We start from the raw sequence: 24,146 nt of genomic DNA, 5'->3' as shown, positions 1-24,146 counted from the left end.
AAAAGGAACTACTGGAAAATAATGCTGGGTCAGAAATGCGATGACCGCAGCACACATCAGAATCACCTGGAGGGCTTCTCAACCACTCCCAGGGGGTCAGAAGATCTGGAGTGGGGACCACAGCATTCACACTTCTAACAAGACCCCAGGTGAGTCTGCTGCTGCCAGTGCAGAGACCACACGGGGAATCAGTGGTCATCTGGTGTTAAACATCTGGAGAATGAACTGGAAAAATGCCCCCAATCCATGCTCTAGTATCTTAAATCAATGGGGGAAATTTACATGATTTGGACAACTTGAACTTTTTGTTCATTTGGGGAGACGGGGGTGTAATTAGGTTTATTCATCTATTTATTTTTTAAGTGGAGCCACTGGGGGCTGAACCCAGGACATTGTGCATGCTAAGCACGCACTCTACCACTGAGCTATAGCCCCTGCCCCTGGTGAACTTTTTGAATAGTGGTCTTTACTCGCTTGCTTGTCAAGAGGGCTGACGTGTACTTACCAAACCTACACTTCTACTCCTATTATGTTCTTTCTGCTCCTGTAGCTGTCTCAGGTAGAGCTATTCAGAACATTTTTTTACCCCCTTGTACTTTACAGATTTGCAATTTGGTTCGAATACAAATGTCAGTGGAGCACAATTTCTTGGATACTTTAAATGGAGGCATTTTTATTCCACTGGCACTGTGCGTTTTACTTTGAAGTGTGTACAGGAACAAAGAAACAATTCATAAAAGATCCTGTTGGCGATGTACATTCCCCTGGATGGCTTTACCTTGGTGATGTGCGTGGTTGTCGTTGTCGACACAGACTCAGATGTGATGGTTTGTGCGGTCAGCAACGTGCCCGAGTCACCACCAGCCCCACCATCAATCTTCGGAGAGTTGGAGGGAAAATACAAAGTAATGCTTAACTTCCGTTATGTTGACAGAGAAGACCCCTCCCCATCGAAAAGGCATTTTTTAAGATCTACGCAGTTGGCAGAAGATGATAGCTGCCTATCCTCTGCACGTTTGTAGTGGTGATTTACTGACCAGGAGATTGGCTGGCATTTAAACAGAGTAAAGACAAGGGTTAAATGCACATGGAGAAGCAAGCCCTGGGTGGAGAGAGAAAAAAGGGAGAATGGAAGTAGAAGGTGGGGCTGACATCTACAGGGGAGTCAGGACAGAATTCGACTGGGGGCCGTCTGCAGAAGCTGGAAGAAGAAACTAGAGAATCAGGCAGAGAAATTTCCACAGTAACCAGAGTGCTGAGTTTGTTATTGTTTTTTAAGCACAGGTGGGTAAAAATAAACGTTTTTCTCAGATTACTAAGCAACAGAACCTGACTAGGATAGACTAAGCTTGAGTGATTAGGTTATTTGCTTATGTCTAGATCTTATTTTAAATGACACTGTCCCTGTAACCATTTGCGCTTGTATACGGCTACGTCTATTTCAATACATGCACATATATGAGCCCACATGCGTGCTCTCTATACACACATATATGTATACAGCATATATAAATTCCATGCATATGTCTAAATGGGTTTTAACTTGTTTGTTTGATACTAGAAAAGGCAGAAAGTTCTAGAGTGTACCAGGGGAAACAATGAAGCACATTAACAGCCTAATAGTTTAAGATCACCAAACATGTTTGTCTCCTGCTTCCTGACACTGACACAAGCAAATAACTGGAAGGTCCAGAGCTCCTCTGGCCCTAAGAGGAAATCTCTTGAACTTGGGTCACACACCTGTATTTCTTTACAAGGGCACTTACCACAATAAAAACCCATGAGGTCACACTCCCCCACCACTCTCATTCCTAAGAAACCCATTTGTGCTTACATGACATCTATGCACATTTACAGATATTATATCTAAAATAATTTTGAGGAACATTTTGCCCAAGCCACATTAAACCTCCAAAAAATATTCTGAGAGGGCAATAGTCTACTCCCCAACCATGGTACAATCTGACTAGAACATTAAATTTCTCAGTCAAGAAAAATAGTTGTCCAAATTTCTAAATGGTTCCATTTTGAAATGATGGCTACTTTCCCCTTTTTTGTTACCCTTAAGGTTAAACATCTTAATGCTTATTTCAAATCTTTACAGAATCAATGTCTGAATACCTAAATCGAACACACAAATCTGATTATTATTCAGACGCATAGAATCATATTTACCTAAGGATGACGACACATATTTTCAGAAAATAAGCCCACGTGAAGGAGAAGCACGGGTGTGTGTGCTTGTGGGTGTGCATGCTTGAAAGCGAGCTGATTACACTGTCTTCATGGAGTTAGAGGGGGGAACAAAAGCCTAAACTCTACAAATCCACAAATTAGATCAGATCCAATAGACTTTGTAAGACGATCTGTTTTCCAAGTGTACGTAAACATTCCTGGATACATCAAGCCATCTTACAATAAGAACAACAAGACTGGTACTGCCTATCCTAAAAACATCACGTGTACGCTTCCCCCTATAATGACAGGGTCACCGATTTGACTGCAGCTCTCTGTCTCGATCTAAGAAGTAACATAGCAAGTTATGTTGCTGAAGTACAGTTATAAAATGGAGATACAAAAAGCTACATCGAAGTCAGAAACGCAAGCTAGAAGAGGGAATGAACACAGAAACAGATTAAGTAAAAATGAACTCAAACAGTCCAAGTCTAGAGCTTTTGTACCTGTGGAGACTCATATGTGATGGTTTTGGTCTCTGTTTGGACAATAGGGACTTCCTTGGTGGAGATTTCTGTCCTTTGTGAGGCATCAGAAATTGTTACCATCTCTGTTTTTACCACTGGTGGCTGAGGTGAAAAGGAAGGGAAACATAAATTCTAGAGGTAATAACATAAAAGTGCTTAACGGAGCCTTCAAAAATAACTGTTAAGAAATATACCCAAACACACACTCATGCACAAAAGAAAAGAGTAAAAGTAAATGATTTAAAATAAAAGACACAAAAGGAAAACACTCCTTCAAATATCACATATACGTGTGTATATATATGTATATGAAGAATAAGCCAGCCTAACGGCTCCCTACATCATGGTTCGCTTCAAATTACGATGGTCTCAAATTACTTACGTGTCGAGCCTGGCATACAGTGATATAGAAACTTAAGCTTTAAGCAAGTCATGATAAAATTGAAAAGAAATCAAAACAGTGAACTATGTTGACTTTCACTACAGTTTAAAGCAGCACATGGTTTGTGTGAAGGCTCGTTGCCTTGAACTGGCACACCAGAGAGGTAGGCTAAGATTTGCTCTTTTCCCCAAAAAGCTTTTCTGCCCTACTGACAAGGAGATCCCATTTTCAGAAAGAGTATCTTCGAGTATGATTGTTTCCAATTATCTTGTCTAAAACTTGTAGTATTTCTTCTGTATTCCGTAAGTTATAAAGGTTATATCCGGAATTACTCCAACACTGTTGCACTGATGCTTTGAACAACTTAAAACATTAGAGAAGTTCACAGCCCGTTAATATTGCAGTCTGCTGAGCATATATGTTTAACACACCACCAGACGGTATTATTATCAAAATACTACAGTGCTTTGAGAGAAAATTCCCAATTAATTATTTCAAGACAAAGTCATTTTAAGATTTTCCCACCCCATCAAAGAGAGCAAATGTGGATAATCCCTCCACCGTCAGCATTTTAGAATCAAGGAATATTCACATGGAAGTGAACCCTCCCTCAGCATATTTTTAGAGACACTGAACCTAGTGAGACCACAACTTAATCTAAAAGGAATGTGGAAATTTCTTTCTTGAAGAGAAAAGGGAAAAGACTGATATCCAGTGGAGACAATCCACAAAACGTACCGTCAACTTGCAAATAACCCAGAACTGACGAGAGGACAGAATGAGAGAAGGATACCCTCCTATTAGCCTCTCGCTGCCTGGAAGGAAAGAGAGCCTGAATCTAAAACCCAAAACCACAGTGATATTCAAGACATCATGTTTTCATCACTGCTAGATACTGAATTCGGAGCACCACGGTAATCGGCGCCTGCTGCCATTTCTGAACATCTTAAACTGAAGAGAAAGAGCCAGAAACTCAAACCCAGTCGTGACACCAGCAACACACACACACTCACACTGACCATTTTTCAACAGCACACATACAATTTTCTAATTAACAAAAAGGTGTTTAGTGTGGAGAAGCAGTGCAACTAAAGACAAAGCATTGAAAACATCCAAAAACATGCAAAGAAAAATTTCAATGGGAAATGAGAAGGGGAAAAAATGATGTGGCCGCAGTAGCAAAGTTTACTGTATCAGGTGATCCAGTTGCAGTAAAGCCGCCAGAAACCGTGACCCAAGTGGGCAGAAAATCTGCAAAAAGCCAGGCTTTCCCGCTTCCTCCCGTGAGAGAGAAAAATCAGAATCTTGTCCGAACAGCTGAAGGAGAACCGGGAGGACAGGAGAAGGAGAGAGGCAGGTGTTTTCCACCTGAGAAACAGCTCGAGAGTTAGGCTCCCGCCTGGGTCTCCAATTTACCTCTGAACAACAAATAATTTGTGGCAAAACATCAATGTCAACATGAGACACCTCTCCGTTAACTTTCTGTGGCTCGTCCTCGGGTTCTTCGCGCACGTCTTGCTTAACAACGCCTTCGTTTACGCTCTTCTCGGCGGGCATTTGGGGGGCAACTACATTTTCCTGGATCACTGTTTCTACTGCGCTGACACTGGCCCCTGCTTGGGTGACCGGGCTGGCTTCTGGCCCCGGGTCCTCCCTCTCTACTACCTTGGCTGCTGGGCCGGGCTCCTCCTCCTCCACCTCTTCTTCCTCCTCCTCCTGCTCTTCCCTGATGGTGCCCTCAGTCACACGGTGGTGGGGCCGGTACTCCCCCACGTCTTCCTCCTCGCTCTCACTGCTGCTGCTGCTCTCAGAAGACAGGGAGGTGGAGTCTTTCTGCGTCAGAGGCTCCACCTGCCGCATCTCCCCAGGACCACGCCCAGGTGATCGCTCTTTACCGTTCAGTTCTTCCGTGATTACTCTTTCGTCTTTCCCAACCTCTGCCTGCTTCTTCTCCTCCACTACATTCAGAGTCTCATGTGAACTCTGCACAGAGAAAAAACATGGATGAGGGGGAAACAGAAATAGATGAATAAACAAAAGCGACGGAAACCAAAATTAACTGATGGTGGGTTCATGTCATGGACAAAAGCAAAGATGATTGTGATGGCTGACTGAAAGGGAAGCGGGGGAACGTGAGGGCAGGTGGGAGACGGCGGGCAATGGTGTTAACGTGGAAGAGGGGAGAACCTTAACAGCATCACTGGCTCCGGCGCAAGGCCCTTCGGACTCGGGAGCGCGTTTCTGCGAAACAAAAAGCAACCGAGGACACAAAATCAATAAAGTTTTATCTCAACACCCACCAAAACAAACATCTGACACTGCAAAGACAGAACAGCAAGGATCAACAGCTACAAAAACCTTTGCTCAAGGTCACATGGGAGACAATCCAGACAAACACAAGAAGCTTAGGAAAGGAACAAAAACACAAAAATAGCCAGCATCCTCCCAGAGAAATAAAATGCTTTTATGATACTTATACCTATAAGCTCCTTCTTGTTGAAAAGGTGAGGGAAAAAATGGAATTATACCAAAGCTTACTCATTATTTTAAAGTTTAAATTTTAAGACTTTGAGAATCTATTCAACAAACAGTTTTGGTTTTTATCAGACTCTTTAAAAAAAAGCCTGGTCTGAAACCCTAATTCCTAAATGGATATGGCATTAATAAGGTGACACCTTTATTTTTTTGCTGGTTCATTTAAAATCAGCTTTAATTGGCAAAATTATAGTTGGTCTCAGATCATTAACATTAAAATGTCATTTCAGAAATAATTATTAACACCCCAAACAGTGTTATACAGATTAGCAAAGGGGTATCATAACATTCAAGTGGACGTCAGTGAGGCTCCAAGTGTTCTCTCACAGTTTCTCTCCAGGAATTTAGCTCCTCCATTTGAAAATTGAAATGAACCAAATTTATTATTTGAGATGCTCACTGCTGCCCTCTGCAGACATCTACTTTCAGAGAGTAAATGTACTCTAGCTACGTAAGTACAGTATCTACATGTTCAATAAATACCTGTAGACCAAAGACATTAGTAATAGAACTTACTATACTATGGTGCTGATAATCAAGGTAGGAACCTTCTTACAAAGGAGTCTGTCTTTAAGATTAAATTTTTCCTTAAACGTATTTTTTTTTTGAAAGGCCAATTTACATCGATACAAAGAAAGCCTAGCCAACTTTCTGACATTCAGGTAGCACTAATGCCTTGTGCTCTAACAAAAAAATTCAGCTGGAGACAGCAGCTCTACTTATTCAAGAAGGTACCTTGATGCTGAAGGAAGAAAACTGCACTCTGAACCCTCTGGGCAGAAACAGACCTTGTGAAGCTGCCCAGACACTAACTGGATTGGAGCTGTTTCCAGTAATAAATAACATGATCTCATGTCTATCTGCTCCAACAACCTGGAGACCATAAGCCAAAGGTCAAAGGGCATGTGTCTCGGTAGCACCCATCACACACTCTCTTTGCTCTGTGCTGTTATTCCTAAATGCATGCTATGGGCATGTTTTCACTGCTCAAAGTTAATAACGTGTAAATCATGTTACTGACAGGACAAGAGAGCCATCTTTCCAGTTTTACTGAAAACCCAGAGGTTTCAGATGTTAAACTGGAAAATTCTAAATCTATTTTGGTAAGTAGGCAACATTTAACTGTAACTCCTTAAAAAACTTCTTTATAAAGAAAGATATCCAGCGATCAGAACACTTCTAAAGCAGGTATGTCATTATTATTACAGGTCACTGAATAATTTTTATTACTTAACCTCAAATGGCTGGATGGGTTCTGCCCAAGTTCAGGGAATCCCCTTGGGGTCATTGCAAAACTGAAAATAATTCTTTCATTAAGTATGGCAGGCACTTCAAATTTTTTCGCATAGGCAGAATTTTTAAAATAATAAGCCATCAGAAGACATTTAGGCTTTGAAAATTGTTTTGCAAAAATACTTGGCTTCTACTTGGTTGAAGGTTTCCCTCCACAAAACAACTCAGATTCTGAGTCTTACTGGTTCAAATGATTCTCTGAATTTAGGCAGATCGGGGTGGGGTGGAGGGAGAGGAAGCAGGAGAAACACCCAATCAGTATCTTTTCCTCAAGTTCAAATTCGGTCATTATTTCTTGAATGTTTCTCCCAGGACGAGTTAATTACACTAATGAAAGCACTGGAGAAAAGGGTTCCTTAACATTCAAAAAATAAAAATCACTCTTATATGTGGCTTTTAAAAACAGGGGAAACAAAGTAAAATGCACCTCAGGCAACTGTGAGGAGGAGGGCGAGGAAGAAAGCTTTTCATAAGGTGCATTATGGTTCACAACAGTGCCCTCTGCTGTCCAAGTGGTGGCTGAGGTGAAGGAGGCTTTCATGCTATCAGAAAAGCCCTTTTCACTAAACAAAATGGATGTTATCTCCTCTTCTAGGCTCTGGAGAGGTCAGAAAAGGAAGAGCAAAGAATTAACAGTAAGTCAGGACCGACAGCAGTGACCTGCTGAAAGAAAGGAAAGGTTACGCAAGAATCACAGAATAGCATAAATTGAAGGAAAGGCGAGGATTTGAAAAGGTTCTGCAGCAGCTGTCTGTGGCCGTTTGCCTGCATGCCAGCTTTCCCCCCTGCCTGACTCTGATGCTCCAGCCTACAGAAACCAGCCAGAACTCTGGTTTATCACTGAAGCTTCACAGCAAGCTGAGCGTGACCGACCCGCCCACCCGCCAGACACCATCTCGCACACTCCCAAGGCTCCTTGGCACGGGCCCTTCCCCCACGCCCACTACACTTCCGCCTGTGTTAGAGCGTGGGGGACCCTAGCCCCTGCCTCCAGTGCCCCTCCCTAGGCGCTCTGGGCCTTGCCAGTTTTGTCATCTCTCTGGGGTCCACTTAATATTCTGTCTTGGGTATGGCCTTCCCTAACTACGCCAGCTCCTACGATCTCTTCCCTTCTCCACACCACTGTATCCACAACAAGCGCTCGGACAGCCACCCACAGAAATTCCTCGGACATGCTAAATGTGGCCATCGGATGAGGACATTGTACTGTTTTCCCCAGTAAGAAACAGGTAAAGAAAAAAAAATCCTAAATAGGAAGACAAACTCAGAGAGGAACACGCTGAGAGCAATGTGAAAATTGTCTGTCCCTGAAAAGCAATTACGGCGAATTTAATCTTCACATTTCTGGTCCTTCAACGATGGTTCCTGACCTGCCTGAGGGAACAACAGGGAAGGTGGGGACTCTTCCTGGTACCCAGAACACCGACAGTAAAGCGTCACCATGAAGTGCCTCCTCGTGTCAATGTGTGCAAGAATACTTCCCAATAAGCCCCACTGCTCAGAGGTGCTGAAGATAAACAGATAAATGAGTACGTGAAAAGCATTCTGGGATGCCTCTCGGGACAGCACACTAAGGGCCTGAGGAGGAGGTACAGGAGATCAGGAGGGCTGGGTGTGTGAGCACTTCCAACATTCAGGAGAGAAAAAAGCTTCTGGACTAACTCAGCTTAATTACAATCTCCATAATTACACCATCCCTAGGGTGGAGATGGAGTCCTTCCAGCAAAAGATCACTGGAGAGTTTCAGTAAGTGCCATGCATCTAACTATTCAATAAAATACCTCCAAAAGTACTTTAAAACTACAGCCTACGTAATCTCTACTAGACTCATGAGAGAATATTTCACACAAGTTCAAGTATGCCATAATTCTCACAGTTCATAAGAGGATTACACAACAGAGTTACTTGCCTATTCAAGACTAAATGATTTGGTTTCCAATTTTCTGCTCTACTCTCAGAATCATTCATAATGTACTGAAGCCATTTTAAAAGTCTGACATATTGATTTTTAAACAAGAAACTATTACTGTTCCTTTTTTAATCCATAAACCCATATTATAGAAATCTGGAAAACTTGGTTAAATTCTATTCTTACGGATAATTTTTTATTTTACATATCATTAACGATTACAATTTAAAGATAATAGAGAAATCCTGAAAATTAAGTAACAAAATGAATCTGCAACAAAGACAGAAATCTAAAAGCTTTTCTTTTAGAAATCAAAATTCTCCAGTAGACTTGACTTTCAACTAATAGTAGTGATATGTTAAAAGGAGGTTGGGGGGAAAGATACAATGTAAGTGGTCAGAAAAAATGTTTGTTGGGTGAATGGGTGACTGCAGTTACAACAATCTATATGTGTGTCAAATAGGTAGGTATTTTCCTGAATGTGCTGGAGAGGAAAACAAGAAAAAAGCATAACTTCAAGTACAGATAAGCCATTTAGGGGCTCCACAAGTGGGTAAATTCCAGTTTTAAATTGCACATAACATCATTTTAATGAAAATTCTGCAATAATGAATGAATGGTTTCTACTGTACATGGTTTACATTGTACATTCCTAAACAACGACACCCAGAAAAATGATCATTTTTAAACATCTTCTTCCAAATTCCAAAGTTTCCTACTGCAAGAATATTACTTTAAATTGATCAAATGATGCCATTTAACTTGCTTCTAAGAAGGATAAAATTTCAAAAGTACGTAATATTTCTAAGCATAAGATAGTAAAGTCATCATTTTATACAGAGACTCAATGGCTTTGGAATTCAAGCTAACCTTTTATAAATACGCCATTCGGCTTAGCTTCATGATGTTATCTTTCTTATCTGCAGTATTTCAGAAACATTCTCAAATTATTCTAGTGCAAGACTTCCTCTTCCATTTATTTTGCCTCCTCCACCACCCCACTGTATGTCCTGATGAGTAACACTTTCTACTGATTAACACAATTAACACTTTCTCCTAATGTTGATCTGTGCCCTCACTCACAACCCCTATAGGCCATTCCTCATCCAGCACCTGTCAGACACATGGGACTAGGTCACCTTTCAGCTTAAAGCTCTCCAGTGGCTTCCCATCACTCCTATAACTCCAAACTGTTAACATGGTCTTTAAGATCCTGATGGAATCTGGGGTCTGACCTCTGACTTTTCTAAGACTTTGTCAATTTGGCCTTTCAGTTCTTCACATTAATTCCTATCTTGGGGCTATTGTATTTGCTCTTTCTTACACATGGAGAAATCTTCACAGGCCCACCCCATTCTCATCATTAAGGTCTCAACTCAAATGCTCCCTCATCCTGATCCTTCCCCAGTCACCTTGTAACACAACAGGCATTTCATCTTAATACTTCTTAGTACCCCAGATTTTCCAATTACTAACTTACATATCTGCTATCTCCTCCACTAGACTCCAAGCATTCTAGTCCCAACAAGTAACAGGCTGTCCAGCTGGCTGAGCAAAATCAGCAGAAAGAGGAATAAGAATGTAAAAGCAACAGAAAGCTAACTTCCTTAGCAACGCCAGATATTTCAGATACGCAGGAGCACAGAGCAATCTGAGGGGCTGCTCTCTTACACCGAAATCTTTTACCCCATTAAACGTCTTAAAAATAAAAATTCACAAGGTTTCCAAATGTAATTTGTAAAACAGTAACCTAAATCACACATAATTTGTTATTTTAACACCACCGCAGTGTGCACAAGCCTTGTACAAACAGTGCATTTTCCCACGAAATCATGGTTTCCCAACTGTCAGCCACGGGCATCAAGATTAAGGGTCACATATCACCTAAACTGGTTGATATGTTTTTATTTCAAGCTGTGGATTTTCAAAGTATTTCTACGATACGGTGTTTCTCACCTAATGACTATGTGTCTATATGTGGAGTTTAACTTTTTAAGTGCTCAAAAATTATTAAAAAAAAAAAACTTTAGGTTGCGACATAAGAAAAAAGGAGTATCTTATGGCTGTGGACAGAAATAAAGGAGAAGGCGGAAAAGCAAGAGCAGATCCAAGGATGCAAGGTGAACACCTTGTCTGCCTCCTCGGGTTTTTCTTCAACTGTGTGTGCTGCCGCCATCTGGTGCTTCTCCTTCACGGATAAAATATCCTTGAAAAGATGGTCTCCTTTGTTCTATTGTTTTAAACAATAGACATAATCAACAAATAAGACAAGTACATTACATCTATAGCAGCACAAACATAAAACAACTGTGTGGGTCTGCAGAACAAGCCAGAGGACGCGGCACATAAAAGGAAGACACAGTTTTAGCAAGTCATCAGACACTTTCTCCAGAAAGCACAATGCTCTAGAGTCGATTGCTGAAATACGGACATAAATCTCTACAGAAAAGCTGAAAATAAGAATTTAAGTTGTACACAACTTCATAAGACCCTGCCATGGTGTTTTAAATCTTAATATTGTCAAAAGTTGTTTTTTGTGTTCAGCAATTTCTTTTGCTCATCTATTCTTAAGAGCTATTTTCCTTTCACTGTCACAAACTGAGAAATTTAAAGCAAGTAACAGCTTTGCTTTTTAAGAAGTGGTGAATAAAAATAGCATGAGACTATCTAAATCCAATGCCTATAATTTGGTAACATTCAAGTCAGACTAGATGATGAATATAAGGAGAAGAGAGGGGTAGGGTAACACCTTATACACTTTAAAAAATTGCGTATTAAATATAGCATGATCACCACCTCCTCAAGTATGATAAATGAGCCCACGGAAGTCCTTGGTTGACAACAGGAGAGATTTTGGAGCATCAGAAAAGAACAGGTGTAGATGGGAATGAATGGGGAAATATTTTGAGAACATATTCTAAAGGCAATGCTTATATTGGTAGTGGAAAGAAAGAAACCATGGAAAGAAAAAGACTGAGTTTGGAGAGATGTTATGGTTGAAAATCTTTTTAAAAACACTAGCCTAAGTTTCAGTATTAAGTTGTATAACATTCTGCAAGTTTTCAACAGGGCTCATCAGTCTTAAAAAGTTAAATTTAACTCTTTATCCTCACAGTATTTACCTTAAACCATTCTAAATATGGTCTATATTCCTACAACCCTTTAATTACTAATTCTTTAATTATTAAACAAACTCTTATTTCAGAAGGCAACAACTGAAAAACTTAAGAAATACAATATGTCAGTTTCTAAGTCACCCTATGTAACAATTTATTACTATTAATTTACTTGAGTAAAATAGTGAAATTCTCACAGCATTTCAAAAGTATTTTAAAATTCATACAATTTACCCAAGAACTACGTCAATAAGTATTACATTGTTAATAAATATTTAGTATTTAAAAAATTGTTAGCAACTAATTAAAAAAAAAAACTAAATGGGAACATTTTGTAACTTCCTGAGAATCAACATGATAGGTTAGCAACCTAAGTTTTACTGAAGAGCTGGAACGAGACATATAGCCAACAAACAGCTAGTGACATACCCCTTGTGTCTGTAGGGACAGAGGTGTGATACGTCGTTTTTCCCATTCATTAGGGCGCGGCTCAGGTGTGGACTCCATAAAATTGCGCTTGAGTTCACTAATGCTAGCCTGATGTTTCAGTATTTCCTCCTGGGCCTTATCCAGGTCCTAGCAATATGTAACGTAATAAAGGGGGAAAAATCCAAAAGGAAAAAAAAAAAAACCCAATAGGATAAAAATAAAAAATAAAACCAAAAAAATAAGACAAAGCAAACTTATGATTAAAAAAAAAACATAGTAAAGCAAGAAAAATGCCAAGTCTCAAAAGCCATCTTATCACCTATGAATAGGAGTTTGTCAAAATTTGAAAATAAAGCCAATGTGTAACTTTTTTATGATTCACATTTTAAAGGGTTCTGATTTCTTCTGTCTTGTATTTTTTAAGAAATAATTATTTATTAGAGGGAGGCCATGGAACTAATACTCAAAATGGCTAATAACCCTTCTTTCCAATAGTTGGATTTGAAATGCAGCCTATGACTTTGTGCTTGCAAATTTACCTTTCTGATTAGGGCTGCTACTGAAGTTGTCTCTTGTGAAATGGTAAATCAAGTTAAAATAGAGAAAGGGGGACTCAAGCACAGCTGGCCCAATGGGAAAGCCAGTCCAAGATTATCCAAAAGAAAAAAAAGGGGTGGAGGGTGTGCACTGAGGGTTGACTTTTTTAAGGAAATTCCAGCAATGGCTTTTAATCCTTAAGGATAAACTTAACAGCTTCCAGAGGCTGTTTCTCTTTGCCCTCTCTCTAATAACTGAACGTCATGTTGGTTTCATGTACTTGCCAAGCCCAAATGTGAGGCCCAGCTACCCACATTCCAAATGGTCCTTATACAGATAAAGATGCAAGAAAAACTACCAGGTCAATTTGCACTGAAATAGGCCCTGACAAATGTTATTTGTGGGATTTTTTTAGATTGGCCCTGATAAATAGTACTTGTAGGAATAAAAGGTAGTATTCAGTAACTGAATTTTAAATGTTTTCTTACATTTCAAAAATCAAGGGGCCACCAGTGAATTATAGCTTTCAATCCCACTACTCCCAGAGAAACAGGTCATGCATCTGATAAAATTAGATATTCCATATTCATGCACAAGCATAGTAGCTCATCTATGAGCTTCTATCGCCATCTGCAAAAACTCATGAACATCTACAAATCTTTGCATGGCATGGAAAAATAACTGTGGCTTGAGATCAGGCACATTTCTTGCATTTCTTCAAAGCAATGTTATGTATTACACTTTAGAGCATTTTAGTAAGTTATGCAAAAATACATTTCCAACAGTTATCAAAGCTGCCAAAAGCAACCAAACGGATTAGTCAAATTACTGAGGATTGCAGATCTCCACTAAATACATCGCCATGAACTACCCTAAAATGAGAAGGGGAGGAAAAAAACAAAAAACCGTTCTCGTGTGACACGGGGAATATAATACATTTTACATCCCTAATTGGGTAGCTAGGTATTCTTTTTTTTTTTTCTTTCTCACTTTCCTTCATTTTTTATTCTTTGTTTTTAATAAAAACAATACCATTAATTAGCTTATTCTCAAATGGAAGATTTTAAGTGGACCGCATTCCTAATTGCATGGATTTTGGCACCCCTCTCACCCCGCCAAAAAAAAATCGTGGACACAGATCTAGAGCCAAGTGATTTCATGCCAGATCAACAAGTATCTGTTCTGGTGAGTGTATATTAAGGATGAGATCATGTTACTTCAGAGTCTATACCCTGGAGATAACCCACTAGGAGAAAACAGGTTTACCTGCAGAACTTCAAGATTAATGAATAAAAACTTTATCCATTTGATTAAACAGATTTATTTTTTCCCAGCTGTCACTTTGAGAACTTCTAGTAGATACATTCCTACCTAAGCCACTTTAAAAGAACCAAGTCGGACTGGTAACATGCACTCCCCAGTTGATTTTCCCCATGCATTTCATGCACTGTGCTTGAAAGCTGCCAGCCAGCCAGCCTGTGCGTGACCGCCCGTCCTCAGCAGCGTGGCAGCCATTAGGACAGAGTCGTTTTCTTAAATTATACAAACCTCCAACATTAAATTGCTATGTCTGACATAAATATTATCCCCTTCTACTCTCAAGGAATTTTTCTGTGAAATTAAATCACACACAGGGGGGGGAAAGGCAAATAAACATAAGTGTATCAATCAGCAAGCACCAAAAATGACCCAGAGTTGGATAGTCTAAGACATTAAAATAAAAGAGGAATAAAAAACTTTAAGAACTTAAAGCCACAACAAGCAAAACTCACAAATAAACCCTAAAAGTGTGCCACCCCACACACAATAATAATGGCAGGCAGCAACTACCAGGTATTTAACTTTGGGGAAAAAAAAATCCACCTCCTCCAGCCGTGTTTCCTCTTCTTCCATCTTCGCCTGAAAATCACAGCAAGCGGCCAGAAAGAAGGGGAGGATTAGTGGCAACGCTACCATTGGTGCAAAGAAGCTGTATTTGAACTTAAATGGTGAACCGGCATTACCAACCTTTGTTGTCTGGCCCTCAGTTGACGCAGAATATTAAGCCACTTTGGTCTTTCTTCACCTACAGTGTTGTACAAATGATGGAAATGGTCCTTTGCAAAGGTGGAATGGAGAATGCAAGCTTCACTCTCTCTCAGTCCCTAGATTATGTGCTGCTCTTGAATATGTTTGTACTCAGGAATGAAAATATGTGAGTGTAAAAATGGCATAATTCAATCTGTTCTAATTTGAAATGTCTAAATCAACTAGGGGTGAGGGCAAGTATAATGATATCAGTTCTGGCTTTTGCTTTATATCAGGGACAAATATTCACTTTATTAGTTCCATTTTTTAACACAGATTTCTTCCCTTGGGGGAAAGCTGGTTGAGTTTGCTACTTGCATGTAAAATGGTGAGTATTTAAAAATATTTTTATATTACATAGCTACTTTTCTTTCATGAAATTCTTTCAACAAGAGTATTTTTTCATAGTTAGGTAATTCTAAGTATCTAATGATCCAAAGAATGAATTCGTAAGTTGAAAACTCACATAAATACTGATGACTACTGGCTCATGGAGGGGAATAGCAAAAAAGAAAAAATTTTGATTCTGATACGAAAGGAAAATAATTTAACATTTACATGTTAATTTATAGCAGGATCATATATTCTTTTTCTACTGGAATGGTGATATCAAGTCCAAGAGTTCAAAATCCTCTTTTTTTTTTAAACCATTCATATAATTTTGAAAGGTAAACAAGGAACTCAGAGTATCTTTTGATCAGGAGGGAAAAGTTAGACACAGCCACTCAACAGTCTGCTAAGAAACACCTTCCAATTCCTTGGTCAACACTTAATTCTCTGAAGTGTCAATCTTTGGCATTTCCTCAAGTAACCTTGAGTTGGATTCTCCAACTGTGCCTAATTATTTTCACTTTTTTGTTTAGGTTTGCTCTAAATTTTGTAGTTTATTTTCTGTATTAATAGTATCCCCAGGACATGGGACACGAAGTCACCAGAACGCACTGAGCAAAATAATCAAAAACTACTGCACATGTGAGCACTGCTTGGTACTGCAGAGGTAGCCCTGTATGGGGGCAAAACTCCTCAAACCAGATACCTAATTTTAAATAAAAGAACACTAAGAGGTCCAACCTGAGGGCCATAGAGTCTAAATTTTCAAAAAACTGTTTCACTTTTCATACATATTTGTTAAAGAAAAGGTAACAGAATAGTATCTTCCTTACAAAATACCCGACAGTGACTCATATAATACATGATTTAGAGTTTAAAAAAAAATTAAAAAAAAAAAAACAACACCTACCTGAACTTCATCTCGTCCCCCAAATGCTACCATAATGGGGAGACAAGGAGTTACTGAGATTAGACCTACACATGTCAGAAGTGAAGGTTTCAGATGTATCCTCATACATGAGAACAAGCCTGGCTTTCTAACAGAGAGAAAGGAGTCCTACTAACACATCAGTTGTAGTTACGGCCACTGCATCCTAAGTTCTGTATCAAAAAAATAAAGTCTCCATCCTAAAGGAACAGTATTAACATTTATCTACAAAATGGACAGACCCAGTACAGATTATTAAGGGCAACACAGGTCCCCCTCTCTCTTTTTTTAATGGCCTAGTATGGTTCAGATATTTATAAAATAATCCTGTAACTTTGTTCTCAAAACATGTGGACTTAGTCAAGAGGAAAAGGGTCTAATTACACTTATTTCTCATGCACTAAAACGGGTGTGTGTGTGTGTGTGTGTGTGTGTGAAAATGTGCAGATCATACTATTTTGGGGATAAACCAGGATGAAATGTATGCATATGTTTACACTCTACATTAGGAAGCGTATGAGATGAAGTGTGGTTCTGTCAAGCCCACAGGTGAAAGCTTATGGAGGGGTGCCAGCAACTGCTTCCTCTTCCTCGGTTTTGTCGTTCAAGCCACAATCACAAGAAACGTTCAAGGAAGTGGCTTTCGCCTCCAGATAGCAGAGGGATAGAGCCAGAGGAAGGGAAAGGGTGAGAGAAAAAGGCACTGACTGAGAAGCAGAGAGGAGGAGCCCAAAGATGAGGATGAGGGAAGGAAGGAAGGAAGGGGAGGTGATGGGAACGTAGTGCTGGACGTCAGCAGGGAGGAAGGAGACCCAGACCTTGGGGAGGCTGGGGAAGGCGAGGTAGCCATCCTCATCGAGGAGCGAGGGGAAGCGAGGTGGAAAGCGTTTGCAGAAACTGAAGGAGAAGTACCCAAGCTCAGAATCCATGTGGTCAGCCTCCTGCAGAGGCTTCTCGGGTGTGGGAGGGCAGTCGGGCTCAGGAGGGGCTTCGACAGGGTCCAAGACTGAATCACAGTCCCCCTGCTCTGAGGTGTCGCCCATGGAAAGGTGCTCTACGCTGTCTAGTGTGACCTGATCGGCCTCCCCAAAGGGGTCTTCCTCCGAAATGTCTGAGAGCAAGTCCATTTCAGGGACCGGCAACAGGTTTGGGGAAAGAGATGGCGCACAGCGGATGAGTGGTGAAGGTGGGCACACGGAAACAGGCTGCTCTCCAAAGCAAACCCGCGGGTGAGTGTGAGGTTACACAGCGGAGACATTCAAAGGAGAACCACAGGCAAGAGAGAAAGAGGAGAGAAGAAGAAATGAGTAGTTAGTGAAAACCTTTACTTAGAAGGAGGGACTGCAGTAACACAGTTATCATTAGAAAATGAATTAAATGATCCATTTTTAAAAGAGGAAAACTGGACTACTTTTATCACACACAACTTATGGTCACAGCCTGATTTAATCATTATTTCCTGACTGGTTGCGCATAGATGCCGTGAAACTCAAATAGTAGTATTACTTTTTTCCCCCCTAAATAGTATTATTACTTCTGAACCTGGCTGCTGACAAACACTGAAAATATTAGCGAAAAGGTCAGTGCACCCAAGTCGGTTGCCAAAGACAGGCCGTACTCCCTCTGGAACTGACAAGAACTCTTCTTTTGTATCAAACAGACTAGACAGAATGGAACGGAGGCTTTCTCAAGTGATCAGCCCTCCTGTCCCCGATGTAAGCAGTCGCTCTCCTGAGTGCCTCAGCAGCATGATCGTCAGCCATTCTGACAACTTTCCAGCAGTTCAGGATACCTTGTTCGATGCGATTTCTGTTCTTTTTAACTAGGTTTTAACCAAAAATTTTATAAAATGTGACATTCACAAATTCCTTAACAAAGGAATGAAGAGGATTTGGTGGCACTCACTACCTGCAGACTTGCACGTGGAGCATGAGGCAGGGCCCCCGTGCTGCCCGAGCATCCCCCTGCGGGGGTTAGAGGCTGCCGGGGCAGGAACTCGTAAGGCACTGGCAGCTACCTCATCTAGAAGGTTCTTTATAAATCCATGTTGCACATTTAGAAAATTTTCAAAGTTAACACTTTGGAAACAGTATTGATCCACAGGATGGTTTCGTTTCTTTTTTCACATTTACTTCCAATGTTATCCATTCAGAAGTTGCTTTGTGCAGATTCGGAGAACAGATCTGAAGAACTCAAAGCTACTCCAAATCAACTTCTGAGTAACTGTACTTGCCCAGGGTAACGTAAAGTAACAGCGACAAATGTGAAAACACAACATAGGTTACTTCTCCTTATACTGTGGTATAAGCAGCAAAAAAGGCCCAAAGCAACTCACCATCTTCTCACTATTCACAAAACAATTACGTTTTGCTTAAGAATTTCTTCTTCATCAGTTATAGGTTGTTAATGAAAAATGATCATTTTTCTCAAAGACCACCTTTCTTCATTTCAAAAATTCAAGTCAATACAATAAAATAATCAACATACAGGCTACACATTAAAATTTACTTCAAACAAAGCAAATATGAATTTCAAATCATCATAGCTTTTATAATTTGGGGATTTAATTAAATAAGATGATTATAAAGACAGACAAAAGGCCAGTAAATCACTTACTTGCATTAAGATACTGAAATATTTTGCTTTGAACCAACAATCAGAAAAAGGTTAGAGACCCATTCCAAATCAGCAAGAGTCTACATATTCTTGAAAAGTAGAAAATTATATGAACAGAGAATATACAATGACTGCTATTAAATATTTGAGTTCTGAAAAAACAAATGCAAAGACAGCCTTTAGTCTAAGTACACGTTTAAAACCACGTGTTCTACTAATTAACCATACCTTTCCTTCAATGAGTTGCACATGTGGGGCTTTAGCTGGGCTTCTGACATCCCTTCTGCCATCGCCATCTTGTACCACAGCTGTGCTGACAACTCCAGGGCCACGTGCTGAAACCTCCCCAGCAGGGCCAGGAATATCCTTCATAAGACTTTGGTCCACAACAGCAACTGGACCTAGTAAAGAATGAGCGTTTGGATTCCTTTAGGACATTTAAACAACAAAACTTCATAAAACTACCCTCCCACCATCACAGATAAAAAGGCAGTATATAGACAACTAGTAGAAAGAGGAACTCTGTTTGACTATGAAGATAACATACCAAATAAACTCATTTTTAAACTTTTAATAAACTCTAAAAGTATTCTGCATTTTAACACATTAAATTACACCAAGCTCTCAAATCACAGATTTCTGAAGGATGTACTTGGATCATGGAACTGGCCAGTAGGAGGAGCTCTAAGACCAGCTGAAACATCAGTCAGGACAATATGACAGAATGATAATAGGAACAGTATTTTAATTCTCTATGGTCTCTTTAATATTGCCTGAACTTATTTCTGAATCTATTTATTGCAACAAATAATTACCTAATTATTAAAATGCTTTGCTTCAATAAGTTTTAGGAATTCCTCCATAAAGGAACCTTTAATTTGAACACCACTCAAAATTATAAGACATTAAGGGTAGATTTTAGAGAATTAACTTCCATATTTATGTTTAGTATTTCTCATTTTTCTAACCGCCCTCCTGAATGCCTCAATTTGACATACAGTTAAGTCTAACACATAGAAACCCTTCACCTTAGGAAACCAGGCTCCCTTCATCTTTCCTCCAGATGGGCAGGGACATGTGTTGACATTTCTGTCATGCCAGATCAACCCAAGATGGCCTCAAATCTCAACAAGGCAAAGTGAGCAGCAACTGGCAAAAGCCTCTGTCCATCTACAGTTTCTCCCCCAAATACTGGGACAACCTCTGAGGTCATTTTACCTGTGTAAAAACCACTTTCCTGACATAGCGTGGCTTGCTTTGGTTCCACGCCCCTACGGAAGCCCAGTAAACAAAGGCTTCTAGGCTGCAAGCTGGCGGAGGGCAGGGATGTGTGTGACCCACCATACTGAACTTGGGTGACATCCAGACCTCTAACCCATGTGTCACAAGAAACTTCTTGATTCACACCCATCATGTGTCCTGTCCAAAACTTCCTCATTCCCCAGTCTCAACTTTTCACCAAATACGCTCTCATGCTTGCACCCAGTTACTCAAGTCAGAAACCTTGAAGCCGCTTCCTTTACCCCTCAACAATCAGCAAGTCCAAGAGTCCTGAGATCTATTTCTCAATGTGGACAGTTCCTTCCATCTCTATTTACCACTCAAGTCCCTTTTAAGATTTTCACAACTCTTAAATACCCATACTTTGGAAAGCCCACACCAAATCATATTAAATATTGAAATGAACTCACATCATACATTAAGTACAATTACTTTCTAGGCTTTAACTTTTAAAAAAAAATTTAATAATTTTTCCTTGGAAAGTATATGACTATGAGTAATTCTTTACCCTATGATTACAGTTTCTAAGCGCCCATTGCACAGTATTCATTTACTGCAAAATGAGAAAATCTGACCTAGAAGTGGTTCCAAATGTAGTAATATCAAAATTTTAATGAATGTCAAATTTAAAGTTACATAATGAAGTTGGCAAAATGTTGACACTGCACACTTTTATCAAACACTTACTGATTTCAGTTTGCAGCTAATAATTTTTTTCAGGCCTTGGGCCCTTGTAGAACCCTGAGAAGCTTGGCCCCAGGCACTGAGCCTATGGCACCAAATGGCTCACTGGTCTACTACCATCCAAGGCAAAACCCCCACAACTCTCATCAAGACAATATTCCTAACCAGTCTGCCTGAGCTGCCTCTCTATCCTTTCTAATTGTTCTTGACATGGCATCAAGTGATTTTTTTCTAAAAGACGGCACTGTATACTTATGTGGGTGCACAAGTGTGTACACGTGTACGTAACCATCCACACGCCCATCAGCAGTTTCCTAGGATAAAAACCACACTCTCCACCATGGCCTGGAAGGCCCTGTGTGACCTGCTCTCAGCCTACCTCTCCCCGTCGCTAGTAAGCTCAGACTACACTTGCCCTCTCTGTGTTCCTAGAATGTATCAAGCTCTCCCTAAACTCATGACCATCAGACCTGCTACTCCTGCTGTGGGGAATGCTTCATCTCCTGCCCTATGCAAGGCTGTCTCCTTCTCATCCTTCAAGTCTCAACTGAAATGGTCCTTCCTCAGATAAGCCCTTCCTTCCCTGATGGCCCAATCTGTAGTGTCACTGCTTACTGTACTTTTCCATTTTGAGGAAATAATTGTTTCCCCTGCTCCCAAAAGCATCTGTGTTGTTAATGCTCTGAATGACTGACTTGCCTCCTTTCTGGTTTGCTTTTGCAATCCTGGAATCTCACTGTTCTAAAACAGCTACCCTAGATTGACTTCTATTCTGCTATTTGATCTTGAAAATCACATTGATTTTTACTTTCTATGCAATCACTAGAAGATTTATTTTAATTTGTCAAGCCTTAAGAATGAAGAGTATTTATATATTTAAATTAACCTATACTGTTTAAAAACTAACAGGAAAAAGAAAACACATGTCAACAACAACAAAAGGAGGCACATGGATGGGGTGGTAGAGAAAATAAAGTTCAGTACCAGGTTACAGCCTAGCTTTGCTCTGGGGAAAAAAAAAAAAAAGAACGTAAGTCCTAATCAAATAGTTCCCTAGCTGTCTGGTCATGTATTGGCATGAAAAGCCTCCTCTTTTCCACAGTAACACAATCATCCTTTTGATGACTTGCCCATCTGATGAATTACAGTGTCCAAAACACAAAAGGAAAAATAATGGATTACTGTGCCATGTTTGTTGCTTTTATTTGTGAAAATCATTGTTTTCAGATACAGACCTACTATAACCCTCTGCGCTAACTGCCCTTACAAGATGGTGGGTTTCCTTGAGCAGTTTATATACCTCAAAGAAAACACACTGGTTCACCGCTCTCTTTAAACTTTTGAATTTGCAATATAAGAGTTTTAAAACCTCATAGTTTAAAACAAAGGCTGAAGCAGTGTTCCAGAATGAGGAATGATTTCTCTCAGGGCATTAATCAACACTGATCGCATTTATTCAGCATTTGTATAAATTCTCTGTGGCAAGGCGCAAGGCTTGTGAAATATTTACATAAGTGGGCAGAGTTCTCAGATTCACTTGGAAAAAGTGCTCAGGTGCTGATGAGCTGAAAGATACTCTGACAACTATCGTACAGTAATAATTCACTAAATTTAAATCACTACATTTGGGAATGTGGACATTTATTTGAGCCACAATTTATGGTCCCGCTGCACATTTTTTTTGCGGTCTCATAAAACTGTATGAAAGATTCTCCAAGAGTAGAATTCAGTAACTATATACACAAAAATGCCCACGAAAAAATCTTGGGAAGTATCTCCATGTGTCTGTCTGAATCTGTTTTCTAAGTTTATTCCAGGAAAAATCAATCAAGGCCAAAGGGTATCAATCCTTCACTAATGAGAGGACATTTTTAATCTATCAGCCTATCCAGTTTGTTTTTAGCTAATTATTTGAAACATAAATTGTTCAAATTTATATTTCAAAAAGATATCAGTAATAACAACCAAAAAAAGGTTTTTCCTGATAAATAGTAGTAAAATAGACATTTTCAAATTTACCATTACTATTTTTGTATATATTTTGAGATTAATCAATCAAAAAATGTTGGAAAACCACCTCTGGTAGGAAGGCTTCTGCACCAATTACTTGCTATTAGGTAGAAGGAAAAATTAAGTCCTTCATAAAGCATTCTAATTAAAATTAACCTTGTCTCTTTTATGGAAAACCTGCCATTACCCCCCAAATTAGACAGAGTAATAAGATAAATAAAATAAAAGGAAGCAACATTAATTTATTTCTTTGTGTCCTTTTTTTTTAAACTACAAATGTGTAGCTAATTAGAATTCCAATACAAAAAATATACAAATTTATATGTCTCCCCTTAGGTGTAAGAATAGATGAACACATTATATTTCCTTTCTCTTTGTTAGAGCACTGTATTTAAACAAATCCTCTGAAGTTGTGAATGGTTTCCCATATGCTGGAATGTTTGTTAAGCTTCAGTAAGGGTTTTTAAATTCATAAAAATGCGATTATGCAATGAATGTTTTATGTTCCTTTGAATAAACATTCATGTACACCAAAAAAAACCCTTGGAATTACAGTTTTTTGCCATTAATTAACAAGATCAAGAAAGTAGGTCACATAAAATACATCACAATTAAGTTAGGCCAGTAAAAACGTCTGTCCACCATCTCATCAATGAGAAGTCAACTAGCATTTATGTGTATTGACAGTGTCTAGAAAATTTAGGTTCAGAATAACAACTTCAAAACAAAACAGCATAACGTTATTTTCTTGTGAGGGTAAGTAATAATATTTTATTTGCTCAGAAAAAGAATGGCTACCCTTCTAGGGTATTTCTGGGGGCCTCATTAACTAGATCAACATTTTCAGATCCCACTGGATTAGAGAAAGATTAACAGAAACCAGAATTATAATAAATGTGTTTACCTCCATCTAGATTCTTGGAGGCCCGTTTACTAGAGGTGCGTTCGAAGTGTGGCGCTGGCCTGTCAATGAGGGTGCTGGCCTGGCGGGTCTGCGCTTGGGTACGGCCGCTGTAGCGGAATTTGGACCCCAAGGTCAGGAACTTGGCCTTTGGTGGCTGCTCTGGAGACACAAGCCTGTGGGCGGAAGAAGGGAATAAAATTAGATGTTATGGATTTTTTTTAACTTCAGAACTATATATTTTAATGTCTTATTAAGTATGATTATTTGGTCCAAAAAATGCTGCCTAAACTTTCTAATAAAAATGAACATTATTTATAAACTCTCCCATACAGAGCCTTATAATGAGATGAATAAACCCCCATTCATGTATTCATGAATAATGTATTTTCCTCAACCGAGTAAAAGAGCAGCTGTTCTCAATAT

General features: G+C 39.5%; 1 protein-coding gene across 11 annotated transcripts in view; it reads right to left on the bottom strand.

Moving 5' to 3' along the window:
• Window positions 1-24,146, bottom strand: part of EPB41L2 (erythrocyte membrane protein band 4.1 like 2) — a 196,091-nt gene that overhangs the window by 23,270 nt on the left and 148,675 nt on the right. For 4 of the 11 annotated variants that reach the window (XM_074368369.1, XM_074368370.1, XM_074368371.1 and 1 more), the window contains 10 exons: window positions 23,724-23,896; window positions 19,073-19,245; window positions 14,452-14,514; window positions 12,367-12,513; window positions 10,950-11,051; window positions 7,340-7,510; window positions 5,272-5,325; window positions 4,501-5,067; window positions 2,682-2,804; window positions 779-877 (listed from right to left, as the gene is read on the bottom strand). In XM_074368369.1, the coding sequence (XP_074224470.1) occupies window positions 779-877; window positions 2,682-2,804; window positions 4,501-5,067; window positions 5,272-5,325; window positions 7,340-7,510; window positions 10,950-11,051; window positions 12,367-12,513; window positions 14,452-14,514; window positions 19,073-19,245; window positions 23,724-23,896 (1,672 nt within the window). The other 7 variants (XM_074368372.1, XM_074368373.1, XM_074368374.1 and 4 more) reach the window with 7 other exon arrangements.

The sequence above is a fragment of the Camelus bactrianus genome, chromosome 8 (assembly GCF_048773025.1).
Source record: "Camelus bactrianus isolate YW-2024 breed Bactrian camel chromosome 8, ASM4877302v1, whole genome shotgun sequence".
NCBI classification, from domain to species: Eukaryota; Metazoa; Chordata; class Mammalia; order Artiodactyla; family Camelidae; genus Camelus; species Camelus bactrianus.
This window is presented reverse-complemented; position numbering and strand designations above follow the sequence as displayed.